Source organism: Apteryx mantelli, chromosome 14 (genome assembly GCF_036417845.1).
Source record: "Apteryx mantelli isolate bAptMan1 chromosome 14, bAptMan1.hap1, whole genome shotgun sequence".
NCBI classification, from domain to species: domain Eukaryota; kingdom Metazoa; phylum Chordata; class Aves; order Apterygiformes; family Apterygidae; genus Apteryx; species Apteryx mantelli.
Window position 1 is genome coordinate 6,318,694 of NC_089991.1, and position 22,505 is coordinate 6,341,198.

Sequence of the window (22,505 nt, forward strand, 5' to 3'; positions counted from 1 at the left end):
TTCCCCCAGCTCCCGGCGCAGGCCCAGCTGGAGGCGCCCTTCCCTAGGGCAGCCCCCCCCAAACCGCTCTCCGCGCCGCGCTCCCGCTTCCCCAGCACCCCCGTTTCTGCCCGGATCTGCCCCAAACCGTCACCCCGACCCGTCTCCGCCCCGGGGCCGTTTCCCCCCCTCCATTTCCGAGCCCGCCCGGTCGCACCGGGCTCCAGCCCCGACCCCCCCCCCCCGCCCGCCCGCCGCGGCCCGGCTGCCCCGACCCGCTGCCCCCCCCCCCCGCCGCGGCCCGGGCCCTGCTGCGCGGCGGCGGCGGCGGCCATGGCGCGGGCTGTGGGCGGCGGCGGCGGCGGCGGCGGGCGGGGCGGCGGGAGGCAGAGCCGGAGGAGGCAGGGCCGGCCCGCCCGCCGCCGCCGCTGCCGCCGCCGCCGCCACCATCACCGCCAGCACCGCCATGATGCTTGTTTGCTTTCAATGAGTGTGAGGAGGAGGCGCGGGGGGGCCGCTCTGCCGTCCGGCCCGCGGCAGGAAACAAAGAGCCAGGCAGGCGGCGGAGGCAGGGCGGCGGGGGGACGGGGATGCTGCAGCCACAGGTAGGGGCCGCCGCGGCGCCCCGTCTCCCCTCGCCTCGCGGGGGGGCTCTTGCTCCGGGGGGCGCTGGGGGGGGAGTATTAATACTCGGGGGGGGGGGGTACCACGGCCCTGGGGGAGGGGAGGAGCGTTATTACGGCGAGCGGGGAGCGGTGCCCGGCGGGGGCCCCGGGGGCGGAGGTAGCGCGGCGGGGGGGGCGGATCTCCTCAGAGTTTGGAGGGGGCGGCGGGAGGAGTTAGCTGGGGGGGGGGAGGCTCCCCCCGGGTCGGGGGGGCGCTGCGCGGTTCCCGGGAGGGTGTCAGCGCTGCGGGCCGGGGCTGCTGTGGCGGCCGCGGCGCAGGCCCCTCCCGGCGCGGCGGGGAAGGGGAGGGGAGGGAAGGGGGTGCGGGCCCGGGGCGGCGCGGGGGGCCGGGGCGGCGCTGGAGGCCGCCGCCGCGGGGGGCGGGGGGGGGTTCGCGGGCCCCCTGCGCGGGGCGCTGCGTCCCGCCGGCGGGCGCAGGCAGGTAAACACCGGCGCGGCGGTGAGCGCGCACGGGCAGGGGAAGCGGGGCGGCTGCCGCGCTTATTTGCGTGGGGGAGGCAATTAAGAGAAATTAGCCTAATGACATCTGGAAGCCTGAAGTTTTTATTTATTTATTTATTTAACTGTGCAATTGAGTTTAAAATAATTAAACAAAGACGGCGGGGGGGGGGCTGGGAAATGACATCAATCTGACAATCGTCCGCCCGCACTCAGAGCGCAGTTTCCCACTTCCTGAGAGCGGCGAAGCGGGTTCAGCGCCGGCGGCGCCCCCTCGCACGAGACGCGGGCAGCGCCGGGGCGGTGCGGTGCGGGGCGCCGGGGCGCGGCTCGGGCCGGCGGCGGCGGCGGGCAGCAGCGGCCTAGCTGGCGGCGCGGAGGCCGGAGCGGCCCTGGCAGCGCTCGGCGGAGGGGAAGGGGGGAGGGGGGAGGCGTGACGGACGGCGCGGCCGGCCAATGGGGGCCGGCGGGGGGCGGGACTTGCGCGGCCACGTGAGGCCGGGACACACACACATGCGGGGGTAAACAGAGGGGAATTGGGACGGCGGCGGCGGCCCCCGGGGGTCGCTGCCCCGGCGGGGTGGGAGCTTCGGAGGAGGCCGTTGCTCTTTAATTGAGCTAATTTGGGGGGGGGGAGGGATCTTCACTGCCTTCGTGAGTCCCCCTGCACCTGGCCCGGGGTCTGAAAACCGGGGCTGGACGGGAGGCTTTTTGTGCCGCCTGCGCTCTCCGGGCGGGAGGAATCGCGCGGGGAGCCCCCGGGGTCCGTCTGCAGGGCTTGCGTCGTGCCGCCTTCTCTCGTCTTACAACGCCTTAGAAAATTTTAAGTCTGGGGCCGTATAAGGCTTTTAAAAACCCCATTTCTGTGCCTCTGTATTGCCAACGCGTTTCATTAGTAGCTTTTCCGCGAACGTTAAAAATTTGTGCAGAGCTTCCTCTGCTTTTTGCAATATAAAAAATGTATTCAGAACAAACATAGTAAAGCAGGCTTGTATTTTTTTTTTTTTAATAAACGTCTGTATTTCTGCAGATGCACAAAAAAATGCATTACTGAAAATATAAGTGCATAGGCAGGCATTTGCTTTGTGATTAGCAGGTTTTCTGGGTTTTGGTTCTTTGACTTTTTTGAGGGTTATTTTCTCAATCTAGATTTTGCCACGATGGGTAACTGTAATTCAAAGTTCAAGGGATTAAGAAATACCTGTGGTATTTATCTGGCTTAAATATGAAGATATGCAAGTGTTGACTGGTAATTGTATTGTATCTTGCATTTTTTTTTTTTTTCATTCTAGAGCAGGTCTCGTAATTGGGAATTTATCAACATTTCCACTGGGGTAATTTTACAGGATTATCCACCCTCTGTTCTTCCTGCTGGTTCATCTGGACTCTGTGGAGTTTGCTGCTAGCAATGAAGCCTTCTGTGGGGGTTTATTCATGCTATTACTGAAATGGAGCCCTTCGCGTTTGGATTAACTCTTTATTCACTTTGCACCTGAATCGCTTGGATCAGTCCATTTCTAAAAAGGATACTACCATGCATCTCTTTTCTGTTTGCATATTGAAGTTGAACTCTGAGTACAGTCTTGATGTGTTCAGGCTGTTTGCTTTGCTTGAATTTTAGAGGAAGAACTGAAATATAAAGATAGATGAGACTGTAATACTGCATGGGCAGGTAAATACTTTTGACATTTTATATATAAAGACTGAAAGACATGTCACAAAGGGTCATAAATTGAATGAGCATGGTACCCGTAGAACTGTTCTAGATATTAGGAGGACTTATTCTTCTAAACAAGTGCAATGTTCATGATGGGAAATGCTGCCCTTGAAAGGGGGCAGAACGCTCCCAAGAGCGAACAAACTGAAAACTATTTCCCAACTCAATGACAAAAGCATCCATTTTGTAAAGCGTGGCAGTGTAAATAAAAACAGGCTCTAGCCTATCACTAGGAACACCAAAATGCTAAGTATTTTTGTCTGCAGTGCAGTGTGTCTTATTATTTGGATTACCACCATGCCAGGTGGTGAACCTGAATTCCTCGTTCCGGTTGTGCAGCCCCTGCTGCAGAGGCTGCAGACCCGCTTCTTCTGTTTGCTAACAGACTATTGACATTTAGAATTATTCTCTTACTTGTTTTGTCATGTAATTTTGGCTGTACGTGTGAATATGAACAATTTGTACTGTAACATCCCTGGTCCAAAGGGGACCAATTTAAGTGAAGGCTGTGCATAGACTGTATTTTTATGAATGAAAGCTACTTTCAATCTTTAGAATCTAGGTGCATGTTTTATGAGCATTAACCCCATAACTTTTTTTGCTAGGAGAAATGTACAGTGCCCAAAGGTGGTAATTATGTATGAGTTGGAAAAGTAACCCAGACCTTAAAATCCCACAAGAATAATCTCTGCAGACCCTGTTTTTAGTCCTAGTTACATGAGAGAGAGATTGACCCTTGCCCTGTGGCATACAATGTATCTTGTTTTTTTTAATCTGTGTATTGAGATTTTAAACCATGAGGAGATCTTTAGACTGGATTCAGTAATGTTAGTTAAGCATTTTGACACTGAAAATACTGTGTGATTTTTAAAAGTCTTATAGTTAAGTACTTGAACTGGCTCACCATAGGGTTTAATCTGTTTTGTATTTCCTCTTTGATATTGGTGGTGCTCACTTGGAAGTGTGATTATTGTACAATATCCTGCAAGATTATTAGCACTGTATTAAGTCACGTAAGTTATGTTCCCACATTGAAATTAGGTTGTAGAAGTCCACTTAACAGGAAGGCTTGGCATAAACTTGGGTACCTGCATTCACAGTTTCTACATTGAGAGACTTCTGCAGTTAAAACCTTGTAGAGTTTAGAAATGCATAGGCAGTCCCTTAGAAAAAGCTGTTTAAATGCTTAACATGCACTTTTGCGCATTAATAACACTTCCAAGATGGTGCTCATTTAAAAAAAAAAACAAAAAAAACTTGGCAACAACTCAATTTTCTCTTTTGTAACACTGCAACATGAATCCTTTTTAATGCCTCAGAGGGCTTTTCTTAGTGAAGGAATCAAGGAGGGACGAGGAGCAGAAAATGTATACATAGTTGTTTACTTTGGAAATGAAGTACTGGCTCTTAGGATTCCAGTTCATGCTATGATGGAGATCTGCAGGAAGAGTGTTTTTTTTGGTTTGTTTGGTTTTTGTTTGGTTTTGTTCTAGACTGGGAAACCCCTTAGCTATTTTATGGAGGCTGTCATCTAGGTGTAGGTGGTCAGAGCTTTGACATTGCGGTGGTTCTCTTGTGCATCTTAGTTCGACTGTGTTCCTGATGTGCAAGCTTAACTCTGCAAGTTAAGCAGCTTCCTGTGTTAAGCCTGTTCTAAATATTTTATACCGTTTTCCAATGTCAGCATCTCCAAGGCCTCCTTCAGCTCTTTGCTGCCTTGTTAAGGAGAGGAAGGATGCTCAGTGTCAGCTTGAAGACTGGGGGTTTCTGGAACTGCTAAACCAATCTGGTGGTTCATGCCATTAGGATACTTCATCTTGCCATAGTTAGAAGACCATGATGCATACCATAATTTAATGTACTGCACATTGCAAGTGATCTGTGTAGCTTCACTGCTTCAGATATTTTGGAATATGTATTAATGAGCGAAGCACTGATCCTGCAATTTCATCTGACTTAAGTGGAGCTCCACAAGAGCACCCCTCTGCATAGATCAGTTTGCAGGGCCAGGGATCAGACACGACGCTTTAAGAGCTGGCTGCAGTTCACAGACAGATTTTTTTCATATGTATTTTGGAACACATTGAAAGGGCACCTACAAAGACGGGACTGCTTGAAACTAAACAAACAAAACTATGTTTGAGTGTATACAGTCTGATCTCTATCACCTGTCAGAACAAGGAGACTGCATAGCAGATGGCTAAATACTTAAAAAGTATTAAGACATTTTATGCCAAACTGTGACCATTAATACTTTTAATAATTTCTTAAGAAGTTTCAGCAATTGTCATCCACCTGTAGCTACACAACAGAGGATCTTTGCTTGACGAAGCAAAGGTCTGGTGGACTCAAAGAGAGGCATTTCAAGGCTGCCCTAATCATAATTGATCTGTAAATAGACAAATACTTCTAGGGACAAGTGTTTTTAGAAACAAGTGTTCTGGGTGAAGGATAATAATAAAGATAATTAAAGCTAAATCTTTGCTTGGCTGAGGAAGGTCATGAAAGATCCATCTCTGGAGATTTAAGAACTGATTTTACAATAATTGTCAGTCATGGCATAGGTGTAGCTGATTTTCCAGGAATGGGCTAGATAACCCCATGTTTTTTTCTGGTACCGCTGTTATACAAGTAGGAAATAAAAATAGTAGTATGTGAAGATTTTTCTCCAGTGGCCAAACTGGGAAAATTGCTACGCTGTTTACTCATTATGTACACACTGCTGAAAGCCAACCAGTGACATGATTGGATTTTTTTTCCTTTTTTCCCCCCTTTTTTTTAAAACAACAACAACAACAACAAAACTCGCTTCCTTACCTGGATGATATCGTTGTCCTGGTTTACATCATTGTCCTGCAAACAGCTGCATCGATGCAACTGAGGGGGGTGATGAAGTGGAACATAAGGGATAGGAAAAAAACCCTCAGGTTGTCTTTGCTGCTCGAGAGAGGTTGTGGAGCAGCGTTGTTGGACTTGTTGGTTGAATTTGAGGTGAAAACAATCTATGAATAGTCTGGCTGCTTGTAGCAGGATGTGGCTGGATAGGTACAGCGTGCGCTGTGTGAACGAGTTCTGTAATATGCTGAACTTCAGTTAGTTTAGCACCTCTAATATTAACAAGCATTTAAATAGCTAGAAATTGTATTTAGGAAGGGGAAGTATTTTGGAGCTAGATTCTGAAGTCTTTTGTCAAGCTTTTGTTCAGGCCTATGGCAGGAATGCTGAAAACGAACTAACGGGTGAATTTCATCCAAAATAGTTGGGTTATGTCTTACCCTCTAAGCTAGTTCCCTTGCAAGGCTAGGAGAGCAGAATAATGCTGTGTGCCATAACTTCATGTTTTCACCCCAAAACAACAGAACATGGAAATTATTCTGCAGATGCATAAAGGCAAATGTGATAAGGAAACTTAGGGGTGTAAATGCCTGTATTCAGAATGGTTTACAATTTGAATTGGACCATGATAACAAATTATGTAGTGCTTTTTCTATTCTAAATAAAAGTTAATTTGTTTCATGTTTTCATGAATAATCATAACTACATTTTCAAATATGATGGCCTGGGCACAATGTGTGGAATAAGAGATAGTATTACATCAATGTTTCAGAGCGTAAAACCATTTTCACTGGCTTTCTGAGGATATTTGTAAGTGAAGCTTTTGAGCCTTGGTCTCAGCACCTATTTGCATTTTTAAAATTGAGGCTGTGTTTTAAGATAACCCCTCAATTTAAAGCTGATCTTTTAGGTTCCATCTTATTATGCAGTATATAATTATGTAATGTAAGTACATTCTTAATGTAATTAGTTAACCTGGTCTTTAAATGTATTGACACTACAGAATATGGTAAAATAGAAAATAGGAAATTCTGAATGTTGTGCAGTACTTGTATTAACATACACTTCTAACTAATACATTTCAGCCAAAGTGTTTCTAGGGATACCAGTTAAAGGTCAGTCTTTGCTTTGCAATTTGGTTTTGCATTAGTGTTTGTTTTGTATACAGCAGCCTTTTACTATAGGCATAATTATGTATAATTGCTGATAATTAAGACAACTCTTGTAGTCATCTGGACTATATGTTATGCTGAGAACATTTGGACACAGTATTTCTAATGATTAGATGTTGTGCAGGGTAAGAGGCGGGAACTTGAGATATCATGATTCTGACGTAAATTAGGATGTTGTCTTGTAGATCTGACAAAAAGATGGAGCAGTCGAGGACCTGTTTGCCAAAACCTGCTTTCAGTACTCCTTGAACATCTGAGAGTTCTCTTTTGAGCCCAAACTGGCCTTTATAGCAACTGAACGTGGAAGTGAAAATTGCTTCTTTGCCTGTTTTGGCACTCATGAAACCATGGTATATAAGTTTTTCCGCTCCTTCCAAGGTTCAGAGGTGTATTCCCCTCCTCTCTCCATCAAAACAGTGAACTATAAGGTGCTCCTCTGTCAGCGGATCACGGTGGCAGGTACTGGAGGGGTCCTGCGGGAGGCAGAAGCAGAGGTTTGGAAAACAGCAATTCCCCTACCCTCACCACACACCTTATAACTCTGGAGTTTGCATTTCTGTAAAGTAGTTGAGAAGGACAAACAAACCTTAATCAAAATGCCCAGGGGTTAAAATCTATTATTAGAGTTGTCTTAAAAATGTGAATTGACTGATTTTGGATTTATTGCAACTTAGAGCCTGATCTAGAAGGTGCCATGCGGTTCTATTGTCTAATCACGTCATCTTCATTTGAAAACAGCAAATGTGTCCTTTAATTTTTATGGCTCAGTCAATCTAAAGCAGATGCTTTGCTTTTCTTACATTTCAGAAGGGCTGTGTCTCATTTTAGTCAGCTTCAGTTAGGTTAAGGACTTTGCAGGACTCCAAAATATTTGAAAGAATATTAAAATGTATTTGTTAACCTCTAAATTTACTGTAGGGGAATTTACTAATCATGAAATCAGGTAATTTGATTTTACTTGATTAATTATATTTCAGGCAGATTTGCATAAACTAATGTGTATTGACTTCACCAATGTCTTCTGTTTGTTTATCATTACGTAGCCATAATGCATATTCACATTCAGCCTCATTATCTAAGTCAGCAAAAGAGGAAGGGCAAGTTGTGGTTTTGTATTGGCAGTCATGTGAAATTCTAGTTTTAGAACTCCTCAAAATATGATGAAGAAGCATTACTTCCCTGATGAAGCCATTATACTATGCTAACAACCCCTAAAATGTGGTCCTACCAGGGAAAAGAGCACTTGGAATGAATCAATTGATTTAGTGTTGGGTACTCAACAGCATTTATTTAAGTTATTCCATCATTAGACTATAAACTGGGTTAAAGGAATCTAGGCTTTTTCCCACACATTATAGTTGAATCCCCCAGGGGTGAGGGAGTGTTTCAGGAATCGCGCTTGAGCTGCTTCCATGTTGTACTCCGGTTTCGCCTGTGCAAGCAGCTGCAATGTGCCGTCCCTCCCCACTCTAGGTCAAAGTAAATTTTTAATTCAGAGTATGTATTCTGAAAAAAATGAGGGTGTTATTCTTTAGCTAATAGTCCAGTCTCTTACATTTCCTAATTTTGTATTCTCAGTACTGTATACTTAGTGTAAAGAAAATTACTTGAATACCTGTATTTTAAACAATGCCAACAGTGTTTACACTATTCAACAAATAAATAGATGTTTATATAATGGGCTTGATATTTACCTAGGAGTAGCATACTAATAGGAAAAAACATCTGTGTTTTCTTGCAACACTGATGTTTTCTTTGTGTGCTTTAGTAGAGCAATGCTGTTCACTCATACAATATTAAATGTAGGATTGTATGTCAATACATAGGCAAGTCTTCAAATTTCTTTTTATTCAACATCAAAGTATGTATAATTTTAGTTCTAATATGCTTTAGTAAGGATTCCTCTGATTTGAAGAAGCTTTAATTCTTTTAGATTTTATCTTTTAGATGATGGTTTACACCTGCGTTTCTGAACTTCAGTTTACGTACTTGCACAGTTACGTGTTGTAGCAAAATATAACCACAAGCTATATTTCACAGCAGGATATGAGTACTGTTTCATATTACTGAGTATACCTGCTAATAGGGGAAATCCAGAACTGTAGGGGTAAGTTAAGATTTATTTTCAAAATGTGAAGTTTCAGTTTAATATATTCTGAATAACACATTGCTAGAAATAAGATTGGCATGAAATTTAGAAGAAATGTAGGAACAGTCTATCAGACATATGGAAAAAACATTTAATTCTTTACTATGTACACTTTAAGTTTTAGGATTTTTTTTTTTAACTGTCCTCCCAAATCATCTTAAATGGGAGTTAAACTGAAGTATGTAAAATTTATTTCATGTGACACTTGAGGTTCAGCTGGATTATGCTGAAGACTTGCTTCCTTTTTCATCGTGTCATCTTGCCTATGAATATATCTCCCATTGTTTTTAGGGTTAAAGATAATAATTTAATTATTGTCCATACACAGTATGGACTGAGGACAAGTACAGTCATTGGCTCAACTCATCAGTTCAAGCGTGTGAAATTCTGCAGGTTCTGAGTTTTGTCGTAAGCCTGTTCAACTTCCCTTGTTCTTTGTGAGGAGGAAGTAGATGTGGCACCTTGTCATCCCAGCCAGGGACGGTGCCTGTTTGCGTGGCGTTGTTGCTTCATTTGCCTGTTAAAGCTGAACTATAGTAAAATTACCATAGAACTTTGTAAAATGCCAACAGTGAGAGGACCAGGAAAGCAAAATAAGCTTGATCCATTTTAAAAAAAGAACTTGTTTAAAGAATGGATTGTATTTCTTTGACCAGAAATGAGCATACTTTAAGGAATGACTTATTTGGCAATCCTTAGGCTTTTTTATACTAATCGTTGATACACAATGTTATCAAATTAGCATGAAGGGGTTTTTTTTCTCCAAAGTGTAGTAGCTATTTTTTCAGATGTACTTCTGTCAAGCATTCCTGATAAAGAGGGTCACTACTTGGAGTTTAAAGCAGTAACTTGTACACTTCCTAATAAAACTCCACAGTAGAGATATTTTTAACCCTGTAAATACAGGTCAGCGTTTTTCATCTGCCTATACATTTTTAGAACTGCTGCAGCTTTAAGTTATCTAAAAAGCAGTGTACTTTGACTTCAGTTAGGATTTTAGACTTTGTTCAGTGTTACTATTTAACTAATGCATGGATGATGGCAGTTGGAAGCAAGATTTTGCTTCCTGCTGTGCAAGAACAGCTTTCAGGTAGGTGTGGCCGGGAAGACAATTAATGTTGTTGCTATGTTTGCAATCCAATCAACAGCTGTGCTGCAAATCCACACTCACATTACTAGTGTAATACACAAAGCTGGACACCCTGAAACCCTTTTTTTTTTTTTTTTCCCCCTTCCTTCTTTCTCCCCCTTAGCTTTAGCCAGTTTAACTCTCTTAACCAGCTCCTTTTGTCATCAGACAGAAGTCAGTGCTGATTCAAGAGCGAAGTGGAAATGCGCAGTCCTGGAGAGGAAGGAACTGCCGCAGGACCAGCTTAGTTCTGCTTAATCTGTTGTAGAACCACAGTGCAAGTGGCCAGGGGGGATGAAGAGATGGAGGAGGATCCTAAATTAACTTTGATTTCAAGACATACCAGTTGATTTAAGAAACACTTATATTTGTAGGAAAAGCCATTGGATTCCATTGTCAAAGGAAATTTTGGATTCCATGGAAAACAGCTTCAAGGTTAAAGGCGCAAGGTTGCAAGTGCATAGTTCGGTATGAACTTCCAGTATTAGAATTTGGAAAGAACAGCTCTCTCATCTGCTATCATTTTCTTACAAAGTCTTTGGCCAGCTAAAGGGTTTGTAATTAATAGGAAGTACTGCAGATTGCTCTCTTTTGCATTGCTGAAAAGTAGCAGGATAAAGTCATTTATTTGGTAGGTCATACTGCACTGCGTAGAAAAATGAAAAATGCACTTAAATTATCTTGTTACTTAAAATTTAACTTCATTAGATCTGGATTTGTATAGTTGATTCAGTATTTTTAATTAAAGTAACAAGAAGTTTGAGTAATTCTGTGCTTGATATGGTGCTGTTCTGCTTGGTTTATTTCTTCCTCTTGGCTGTCTTCTGATCTACATCAGTTCATTAGTGTCCCCTACCTCTTCCCCAAAAGTCAAAATAAGTAATCAATGTTTGTCAAGAAGTTTTGGAAGCAGGTTTCTGATCTTTCAGCGTAGTGAACATGAGGTATTTTAGAAGGTACTCCTATGTTTGTAAATGGGCTTGGTAGATGCTGCTTAGGAAGTACTCGGAGTTCTTTCTGAATGGTTGATTAGATCAGATAAAGTTAAAATTCCGTCTTAATATTAACTCACGGTGCTTTCACTTATTCATTGTTTTCTCTGAAGTTTTCAAATTCAGATTTTTTTGCCTCGTTTAAATTCTGATATGGAAGAAACTGATCTTTCTAGAAGAGTTTTTTTTTATAGTGAACTTGCTATCTGTATGTGTATTTATAATAAAGTTAACCCTTAAAGGACTGATAGCCCATTTGGCCTACAGTAGTTGTCTAATACATTTAGTTTTGAGATGGAGTTAATTCATCTGTCTTATTAAAGAAAGTATTTCAAGATACATAACTGCTGTAGTATTTTCTGTTTTTTAAAAAACTAGCTCTGTGCTTACTCCAGAAGTACTGCTTACCTAGCTGGTTCGATTAAGTCCTTCTCTCCACCACCCCCAATTTCATAAAAATGGCAGAAGGGGAGAACAGGAAAAAAGTCATACCCTTTTCCCTGACCTCAAAGCAGCTTTTCCAGACTATCCCTTCTCCATTTTAGAGGTAATATTTATTGGCAGTTTATATAGTTGCTTGGAGCATTAAATACCTTTTAGTCCAGTTTCCACCTTTTGCCTTCCTACAGGCTAGAAGACCACTAACCATTGCAAAGTCTTGTCAGGCAGTAGTCTGAGCTTTTTTCATTTGTCTGGGTAGTACTAAAGAGAGTTGGCCTTCTGGCAACCCCTCCAAATTCTTCTCTTCTAGGCAATAGAGTAAGGAGTGTTAATTCTGCGTTAGGATAGTGACCTGGGGTGGGAATGGACAGCCAGGTGTCTCTTAAGCTCTTGATTTCTTCTGTTTTCACAACTATTTAAATACAATTTTAGTAACCTGGTACAAGACAGTAAACAATTTCATTTGCTTATTTTCTTTCGTTGAATTTGAGTATGAATGCATATTTTCCTTCATTGAATTCGTGTAGTCTGGCATGTGTTCTGGGCGTCTCTGCTATATCTTTTATAAAGATTTTCTCCCTTACCGACTAGCTTGTTCCACATAATCACAGCCTAATTTTCAGTGGTGCTTTCCGCAGGCTGTGTAACTGAACAAATGTTATTATATTATAACTGCAAATAACAGGTGATAAGCTCTTTTGAGAAAGAGACCTAAATTGTCATCGCATTAGCTACTTATCAAAGATGCAGTTATTAATGGCTGTAAGTTTTTGTTCAACACTATTTTATGGCTCTTACTTAAAATTGCTTTAGTCTGACAAAACGGTATCGCTTAATCTGATGGTTTCCTTGTCAGATGTTTGCCTCAGCATTTAAGTTTTAACTATGGCAACCCAGCAGGTTTTAAATTGAGGAATTGGGGGATGGAGAAAGGACAAGAGACAGTGATGGCTCATAGAAGAGCCTGATGGTTTTCTTGAACTACTCTGTGCTGTGTGAAGTTGTGAAATGTTTCAAGGTACCGTACTAGTGTTTTACGATGACCTATGAAATATGACTCGCATTTGGCCTTGCTGTCAGGTCCCGAGGAGTCTTGAACTGTGCGTGATCGATAGAGGTGCACTAAAATGTGGCATGACAATTTGCCTCCTTTTCTGGAGTGGCTGGTATCAGAGGTGCCTGTCCGCGACTGAGCAGCTAAATGTCACCTTGTGTAGCAGCTCCAGTAGTCCTTAAGCAAGGAGACTCCCTCATGCATTTGCTGCTTTTTATCCTCTTGCTAATCCCAAATGCCAGAGAATTGCCCACTTTGAAGGGCAGCGGTGAGAAAGGGGAAAATGGCCAGAGCTGGGGTGGTGGTGGAGGGTGATGACGTGGATGAACTGGGTCACGAGGAGCCAACGTGAAAACCTTGGATGCTTAAATCTCCGCAAGTGTTACAGTGCGCATTAACAAAACCCACTGGAAAAGTATGTCATCCTCTCCTAGTACCAAGGAGGGAAATACACTGCTCAGCGAGTCTGTTAATTAGTGCGTGTGATTGACTGTGCTCTGGGGATTAGTTGTACTTCCATACTGAATGAGAGTTCCATCTCTAGTATACCTGCTTCATTTTTTTTGTAAGATTGGGACATATTTATTAAGGCAGGGAGCTGCAGGAAGAGAAAGCATCTAATGACCAAGGAGGTTCAATGATTCTTGAAAATCTACGGTGCTCCTGTGTGATACTGTCTTCATGGAAAAACTTACTCATTTATAGCAATTTCAGAAGAGATGCTTTATACATCGATTTTGCCATATATTATTACACTAGCTAGACTTCCCTTGGGGAGAAGTTAGGTTTTTACCTTTCTAGTGGTCAGAATTGAATCTTATCTCCTTTAATCAGCTTAGTTTAAAGAGAAAAGCGTTGTATTTTATGATTCTAGTGTTCTAGGCGCTCAAGTAGCTTGGTTCTTTAAGAAGCTGAACCCAGCTGGTATTTATAATTTCATCATTTGACCTCTAATTCACTTTTTAAAGGGGAATTTCCTTTCACTGTGTAAATCTGCTCTTGACCAACAGTGGGAGTGGGAAGGAGTGGAAACTCATAGAAGAAAGCAGCTGTTGTATTAAAGTAAGCATTTGGCACCTCAAAACTTTATTCTAATTAAGACACATAACTGGCTGTAAAAATTTTTTTAATGTGTGAAGTAAACATTTTCCAGCAAATTCAATAAACAGAAAATAAATCTGGTTGATAGTCTAATCTAGTAGGGATTATTGCTTCTTTATTTTGTATATAAGTACTACATTTCTTCTGATGTCATTTTAGCCAAGGATATGAAAAAATTGACACTGTAGAAAATATTAAAAGACATGTTAGATTATCTAGGAGTAGTTGTGGTTTTGACCAGTATAGCTTCCTCTGTACTGAGTGTTTTTAGATAGTTTTGTAATATTGCTGTAAACTGCAGTTTGGTGAGTATGACAGTATCAACTCCGAACGAACTTCTGAGGGATTCGTTTCTAAATCCTGTCTGCGTTAGTGTTGTTTAATTGCCTTGTCTATTGTATATAGATCATTTTATAGCTTGTTGCCTGTACCTTTCTGTATATATATGGATATGGCAGTTTAAGATGGTTGACTCTTTGAAATAAAAGCTTTTCGATATAGGTAGAGCCATGGAAAAGCATTACTTTTATTTGTGATAATTGCTATTTATATTGGAAATAAAAATGTAATTTAAAAAGCTATATAATTTAAAAACATGGGGCTAATATGTAAATGAATATTTATTTATTTAAATCAAAATATATTAAAGCTGTTTCTGCTCTTCATTTAAACTGACTGAAATGCAAATGTATTTCTCCTGGGATGGAGGAATAACGGTACAAGGAGGGTTGTAGCACGGGGCTCTAGTATTGAGGCAGGAATGGCTTTTTTCTCCCTTCTCTTTGCAGTGAGACAGCGCAAGTATGTCAATGTATAGGAGTGCTGGAAGGAGTTTTTTTCCGAGAGGAATTTTTGCCACTTCTCTTTCAGACTTCACCGCTGAATGTAGTAAAATGTGATAAGAGATTCAGAAATGCTTCTGGGAAAGTTAGCAGGAATGACGTGGAAGAGAATGAGAGCGATGGAGTTGCATTTCGGTGTTTAACACCTGGCAGAAATGAGAGGAATGTCGGCCTCAGATACAGTTTCAGATTCCAAAAAGTAGGATAAGGTTCAGATTGGAAATGCTATTATTTTGCAAGCTTGAACCGATCTTTCTGAAATCTTGCTGCTTTTCTTGGATGCCGAATTCTCTGAGGAGTTGAGAATTGCAGTAAAGCTGGAACTGATAGACAAGATTAATAGCAAATGTCTTCTTTATAGTTTATATGAAGGAGAGTCTTTTGTTGGTGTTCATCACTTTTTAAAGATGTACTGTTTAGAATAATAAGCATTTTTGAATTCTTTAACAGCTTTCTGACCAGTTGGGAAAATAGAAAGCCCAAAACTTATTTTTATGTCTTGGGGCAGTTGCTAGTGCTTTTATTTCTAGAAGTCAATGGTAAAGGAGACTGCAGATCAATGGATTAAGAGCTTTTAGAAGGGTACAGTGACATATTCATGAAAGATGTCAGGACAGGACATTTATATTGGTTTACGAGCAGATTTTGTTAAATTTGGGGGAGTTAGGCTGTAGTCTGTTGTTCTAAGACCATCAGGAATCTGTTTTTCTATTGTATAGCAGTCTTTCCTGCTCAGTGAAGTTTGTGAATGGACACGGAAAGGTTATCTTAATTTGACATTTGAAAAGTATTTGGAGCAAATACCCCATACTGCATTTAACTCTTAAATGGCAGTTACCTTGTAAAGACTTCTCGGTGTGGAATATCATGATGATTTCTTGCTCCTTGTGTCTCAACAGGAATGCCCAAGGAGAAGTACGATCCGCCTGATCCGCGGAGGATGTACACAATTATGTCCTCGGAGGAAGCAGCCAACGGGAAGAAATCGCACTGGGCGGAGTTGGAAATAAGTGGTAAGAAACCAGGACATCACCTGGAGTTGTTACCTCTCTGTAAGCGAAGGGTGACTGTATAGCCACAGCACTTGAGCAAGAAATGCAAGGATTATGAGGGGAGAAGCTGTTGTTCACTCAGTATGGTATGTTCTTCCATGCGGTAAATTGATGTCCAGCACAGCAGAGAAGATAGAATAAGAAACTGAGGCCTGACTTCTTGAATTTCTGTTGCATTTTTGGCAGAAGAATTACTGCTTTCTGTCCCCAAAACACTCTGTGATGCAGATACTGAAATGCAGCAGCCATGCCCAGTCAAGTAGCTGATATGTAACCTACCGGAGTGGGGTGGTTGTTTCCAATCCTGGTCCAGAAAAGCATATCCTATACCATTTTGGTGCCCCAGAGTCCATCTCTATAACATATGTTAGAGATCTTCATGCTCCGATTGTATGTTAAGGTATTACTAAGTGTAGCTCCTGTCAGGTCATAGGTGTCTGAGCAGAATTGTCTACGCTGAGGAGAGCCAGCGCATCGACACAGAGCCGTGGCCAGACCTGTGGTGTACGAAGGGAAGAGGTTGGGTTGGGATGTGTGGAGGGTTGTAGGAGGGGTAGGTTGAGGCGGGTGTGGGAATCCTAGTGTTAGGAAAATTGGGAGAAGATGAGGACATGGGTGTGAGCACTTTGTTTAAAGAGCCATCGTGTTTTAAGAAGATGGGACAGGTGAGAGCGTGGATTTAAGATCTAATTTGTCAAAGAAAAGAGGGCAGAGGTGAAGAGTGGGGGGAAAAGAAGATGAGCCTACAAATGGAGAAGGAGAATATGCGACTTGGCACAACTTCGATAGTTGGCCAGCCGTATTGTGTGATACCAGTGTATCCAAAAAATTTGTTTGGCAATCTCTGCCATATATATTTAGAGCTGTAAAGATTTTTTTCCTGTGAAAGGTTAATATATAGACACATGCTGTTCCTTGAAGTAATGTAACAGCATATTATGCTAGTCCATGACAGTGTAGTTCCTATTAAAGCAGAAGTTTTTGGTTTAAAAGCAGTTGTAAATCTTTGCTCTTGAAGGGTGTGTGGTTTTTTTAGGATTACAAAAAAATTTGAAGAGCAGTGCAAGCTTTGAGATGCTACTTTAATTTTGGATCTGTTCTTGAAAATCAGATAATATTCATAAAAATTAATTCTAACTGAGACTTTCTTTTTCCATCTGGAGACTAGTCTTTCTTGATTTGTAGAGTAACTTACAATTTTGCTACATCAAGTGTGTTTAATCAAGGAAATTTAGACCAGTATTTTAAGAAGAATATAAGAATTACTTTGTGATGTTGTAAATTTAGGCTGAAATTTTGCTTAAATATGGAACTACTTTGAAGGATTGCAAAAATTGTCTTGTGCTTCAAAATGACTGCCTAGTAGAGAAACTGGTGGGAGGAGGAGTACCAACGGAGCTCGTTGGATTGTGAAGAGTCTTCCCCTCCAGGTCATTGAATCTGGGTCTTGCTGCAAGTGCCACATGCCTTTACATGTGAATAGCATTCCCTACTCAGAGGTTACAGATGCAGAAACCCAGTTAAACGCTGCTTCAAGAAGCTTTAACTTAGGCTTGGATATCCACATGGATATCTGCTGCCTATGCATAGGAAATGCATTAAGGGATAGCTCTTTCCTTTCATGCCTCTTAATCTCACTGCAGACTGATTCCAGCCAAGTGGGCTGCAGGTGGTGAAGAGGACAGATCAGTGGTGTAGACTGGCACTCCTTTCAGCTCCAGAGCTTTCTCTGATCACAGTGACCTTTTTGCATTGTGGTGGGAGAGGTGTTAACTCAATTTTAAAAAATCAGAATAGAAGGAACTCTTGATTTCCATTAGAAAACCTTTCAAGAGATTTCTGAATGAGCGTTACAATAGAATGAATCCTTTAAGAACGATAGAGATTTACCTTGCAAAATAAAATGCAACAATGTTTTTGTTTTATTAATGTTCACGCTGTTTTTTTTCCTTGAAAAATTCTCAGTCATCTGCTACAGAAAGCCTTAAATGTGTTAATTACTTCCATCAAAATCCCCTGGTATATCTATCTCCTCTGAAGTTTTAGTCATTGAACTTTGAATATCTACTTTCAAACACACTTGATAACAATTTTAAATTTTCAGTAGGTTTTTTGTTTGTGTTTTTTAGTGTACAGTTTTGTTTTGTTATTCCTGTCTTAAAAAAGATTCAGATGAAATATGAATAATTCCTTTTCTTTACCCCATGCTCCCTTCAAACCTTGACATACCTTGTTAAAGGTAAAATTTTAAAAAGGTTACTTGGAGGCGGAGAGAAAATAGGTCAGTTGACTTCAGCGTACCTTTCTCCAGGCAATAAACATGAGTTGTTTTACTGTGAAGAAAAGCATTTAAGGAAAGGAATTATATTTTTATGTAGGCATAATGTTAATCAGAACGTTCTTAACATTGGCAAGTCATGGTGACTTTTTTTTTTTTGGACAGGCTGTAACAAGTGACTTTTTTTCTTGCTTTGGAGAAAGTGATGTTAATACTCCTCTTCCAATTCCATTGGTAGTAATATGGCCTTTTTAACTGGAAAAGGAGCCCTTCCTGGAAAAAAGGAAATCTCGGAGAAAAAATGTTTTGGGACCTTCTGATGATATCTCACCCTGCTTGCATGCAGCAATAGGAAAAAAAAAAAATCTTGATTCTGTAACACAAATTTATATTTCTACCCTTCAGTTTATACAAAAATGATACAGGTTTTTTAAATCTCTGGCAATATTTTATGCAGCTTTTAGTTGTATGCCAGATGGAAATCCATGTTCTCAACCAAGCATTTTAATCACCCCAAATCTAGCACTTCTGTGTGTTCTTGGATGGATTAATGGCACAGAATAAAGATTTTGGATTTGACGAATGTTACACAAATTGAAGAAGCATCTTTGGTTCCAAACCTGAACTGAAATTGAAAAACGATGTTTCTTACACCTCTGTTAATTACTGGATTCGTGGTCAGTTAGTGAATATGCATGTTATTTTGTGTAGAACTTTGAGAAAGGCAGTTTTCCAAACTGTAAGCATGGATTGGGGAAAAAAGAGGCTAAGCGTCCCTGGCAACACCTTGCGTTCTCCGTTACATTGCTGAATTTCTTGGCTATGTAGAATCAGTGTGGAATGGCATTTCCATTAAGGAAAATTACCAAAAAAACCTACCAAACAACCCACTCCCACACACACACTTATAAAACGTGTAATTATGGTTAAACCTAGTTATTTTAAGTGTTGTATTTACTTTTGTATTTTTCTTCTGCAGGGAAAGTGAGAAGCTTAAGTTCGTCATTGTGGACACTGACCCACTTGACAGCTTTGCATCTCAGTGACAATTCCTTATCCCGTATTCCTTCAGACATTGCCAAGCTTCACAATCTGGTATATCTGGACCTGTCCTCTAATAAAATTCGCAGTTTACCAGCAGAGCTCGGAAACATGGTGTCACTCAGGTGTGTAAGTTTTAAATCCTGTTTCCTTATGATCTTTGTAGAACCAGATTGGGCTTTGGCATTATTTTTATGTTCTAGTTAATAAAAAGCATAAATAAATCCTCCCTTTCCTCATTTCTTTTACCTGTTGTCCTGAAAACTTGATATACTCTGCAGCTATAGCAGTGCTGTCTGTCTTGTGGTCTCCCGTTCCCAGGTAGGACAGTACAGAGTGAGCTGTAGAAATGCTCTGTTTGGTAGCAGTCACCCATTCTGTACCTTTCCAAATGAGGTTTCAGCTCTTATGCGTCTCTTTCCAAACTGTTTAACAAATCTGTATGTGGAGTTCTTCTCTAAGAAATATTAATGCACAAAAAAATTGCCTTTAAGTCGTAGTAAGGTAACAAAAAGATCAGATTAAACACAGTCATACTAACTGCTCTTTGTTTTCCTGTTTATTCATCTTTAGTAATTATCCTTAATAATAATAGTTTTAATTCTCTTGGTTGTATAACAACTGCAATCTTTCTAACATCATCTACTTCCTATCTTTTCTATCATGTAATTTCATTCCTGTGTGAATTGGAGACAAAAAAACCTCCTATGTTATAAAGGCACCTTTTTCTCTTTGTTTTACAATGTCAAGATGTTTACCTCCTTTTGGAAGAGAAGCATGAATAGTCATGACTATTTAGATTATAATTAGGGCTGCAGCATTTCACTCTGTTTGTAGAACAGTGTTATGTAAACATATAAATGATTGATATAAGAGTAAATATTTACAGGCAACATTCTTTTGCCCTTGACCCAAAGGAAGAGCCTTATCTTAGGTTTATTAGACATTTACCAGTAATTGACTTCATTGCTTATAATTTTGAAGACATTTATGGTCAACTTTGTCAAATCCAGAAAATACTGAGTCTAAATTTAATTAAAATTTGATTAGAAGTAGAAGAGGGGGGAAGAAAAAAAGAAAGGAAAAAAAACAGAAAAATGGACTGCCAGTACGGTTTGAGTGAAACTGACAGCAAAGCAAGGTAACATGTGGAAATATTAATCAATGTATTTTCTTTAACTTTGGGAAAGTCCGCTCTGTTGGAGAGTATTGAACTAGCTGGTTAAAATTAGTATTTAAAAGCTCAATAAATTCCAAAGCAGTGAAAGTCTAAAATCCTTAATCAGTGTGAACCTTGCAGCTCTCTTTTGTAGTGTGTTGTACATTTGTTTTCAGCTGTAAAGTAGACTGTTCTGAAAAAATGTTTCATGTTACTATTTCACTTTAAAGCAGTTATTAGTAATAGCTTTCTTCCCTCCTTTATCCATTGTTCAGATATTGTGAGCCAGCAATCCTAAATTTACTGGAATATTCTCAAATTCATCTTTGTACTTCATCAGCATCCTTTCTTTTCATCAGTCTTTTTCTTTTATTTTAAAATAGTGCTGTAAACTTAATATTCATGACACTGAGTTAGTTGAGCACTCTATAGTCATCAGTAGTGTCAAAATATACTGTGCCATCTTCCCAGTGCTTTTCCCAATTAATTTTGACCCTGACTCTATGGAGTTTCATCTCTTCCAAGTCTTAAGCCTCTTCTAGGTAGAGCATGCTATATCTTGTGAATGTGAAATGTGTAGCGAAGGTCCAGGATCAAGGTAGTTTTCTATTTGTGACATAAACATAACATTTGAATCCAGATCTCTACACATGAAAAGCTAGTGCATTAATCCACTGCACTCTCTCTGTCCTCAGTAATTGCAGCTGATCCATGATTTCTTTTCACTGGGGTGAAAGTGAAGAAAAATCCGTAAGTGCATCCTGTGTGGTAGTGCTCTGCAGGTCTCAGTCGTGTTGTAGTTTGATGTTTCAGGCTGGCTCTTACTGCAGACACTTTCCATAGGTTCTGGGAAGTTGTTTGAACTAACGGTAATTCAACACTGGGCATTGCTAATATCATGAGCCACAGAAATAATTTGTGCTGACACACTTCAGAATTGGTAACAGGTCTTCCAGCTCCCACATCTGGAACTCTGTTTTTGGTCTGTCTGGCAAAGCTCGCCTAAGGCTCATTGCATCTCCCTTTTTACTGCAGGTACTTGGAGTAAGAGTTGTCAGAGAGAGCAGTAAGATTTCTGATCTTTGGGGAAAAAGGAAGAAAACAAGCATTGTAATATGTTCTCTTGGAAAGCCTGGATGTAAAACAGATTCTCTTGGTTATGCTTGCAAGCACTAGTGGGGTTTGTTGTGATCCTCTTTGCTGTGTAGAGAGGGAGTTCTGTGAAGACATAGATCTTCAGAGAAAAAATTGTTTCATCCAAGAGAGAAAACATGATGCCTACTACTGTGGCATTCTTCAAACTCGCTGTTTTTCCTCTAGAAGAATTTAGTATAAATATATTTTTTTTGTAATCTGTACCTACCTTAATTTTTATAGTCGTCAGCAGTGCCATGAAAAGCTCTTAGAGGAAAAAGTATCTGTCTAAAAAAATGTAGTAGCCTTTTCATGTCATGCAGAATATCATATCCTTTTTTTTTTTTTTAAAAAAAAAAAAGGCCATTTAAACCTTAAATGTTTATGGAGGTGCTGAGAACCTGTTGGGGATGTTGATTTTTATGTATCCTCTTTTCTAAGCCCTGTGTCTAGTTTGTACTTAGAAACCCTAGAACGATACATGGGCTTTTGAGTTTCTCCCTAAAATACATGCTTTTCTCTATGGGATTTTATATTAAAAAAACAAACAACAAAAAACCCTAGTTGGCCAGGTATACTGTAGTCTGGCAATCAGCCGGGTAGTGACTTGAAATTTCTAGGTAACCTGGTCAAATAAAAAGATGGTCCCCTCCCGTATCTTCCACCATTCCACCTTCCAAAGTGTCTTCAAAACAAGGCACTTTATTTTTACACAGGTTTCTAAATATGTGGCAAAACTGAAAGAACTTTGCAGGAAATTGTTTTTTAACAATATGTTAGCGAAGGACCAGGTAGAGGGTTTGGGGCTTTTTTGGTTTTGTTTTTTGTTGTCGTTTTAATGCAAAGCCAGGAGTAGTGGTGTTTTCTGTTTGCATCATATACTGTTGCAGGAATCTAAAAGAACTAACATAACTCTTGGTATACAGGTTTACTTTGCTCCCTGCCCTCCTACCCCGCCAAATTCTTTTCCATTCTCAGATACTGAAAATTATGAGGAAAGTCTTCACCGCTCTAGACTGGAACAGTTTTAAGAAAGTGAAAAGCTTGCTAACAAGTCCATTTTCTCTGCCCAGTTCATTGGGATATCAGAATTTCAGAATATAGATTCTGTTCCTGTCTGTGTTTTATTTTTGTAAGTTAAAAAGCATGTATTTTGTCTTAACAGCAAAACTGTAAAAACAAAAAGCAGAAGATTATTATTATTATTTTTAATAGAGGCACAGTTCAACCATTTTCTTTTTTTTCTTTGGTGCCTGAAAACTCATACCCAGTAGGTCAGAATACCTCTAGGCTGCCGTATGTGACA

General features: G+C 40.7%; 1 protein-coding gene across 3 annotated transcripts in view; it reads left to right on the forward strand.

Moving 5' to 3' along the window:
* The first annotated feature begins 392 nt into the window (after positions 1–392).
* The window catches only part of CNOT6 (CCR4-NOT transcription complex subunit 6), a 34,974-nt gene continuing 12,861 nt past the window's right edge, over positions 393–22,505 (forward strand). The window contains exons 1-4 of one of the 3 annotated variants that reach the window (XM_067304592.1): positions 393–584; positions 2,396–2,775; positions 15,435–15,548; positions 18,845–19,031. In XM_067304592.1, coding sequence (XP_067160693.1) covers positions 15,437–15,548; positions 18,845–19,031 — 299 coding nt within the window. In that variant the 5' untranslated portion in view covers positions 393–584; positions 2,396–2,775; positions 15,435–15,436. Of the gene's footprint in view, positions 585–2,133; positions 2,776–15,434; positions 15,549–18,844; positions 19,032–22,505 lie in introns of those variants that run through there. The other 2 variants (XM_067304593.1, XM_067304594.1) reach the window with 2 other exon arrangements.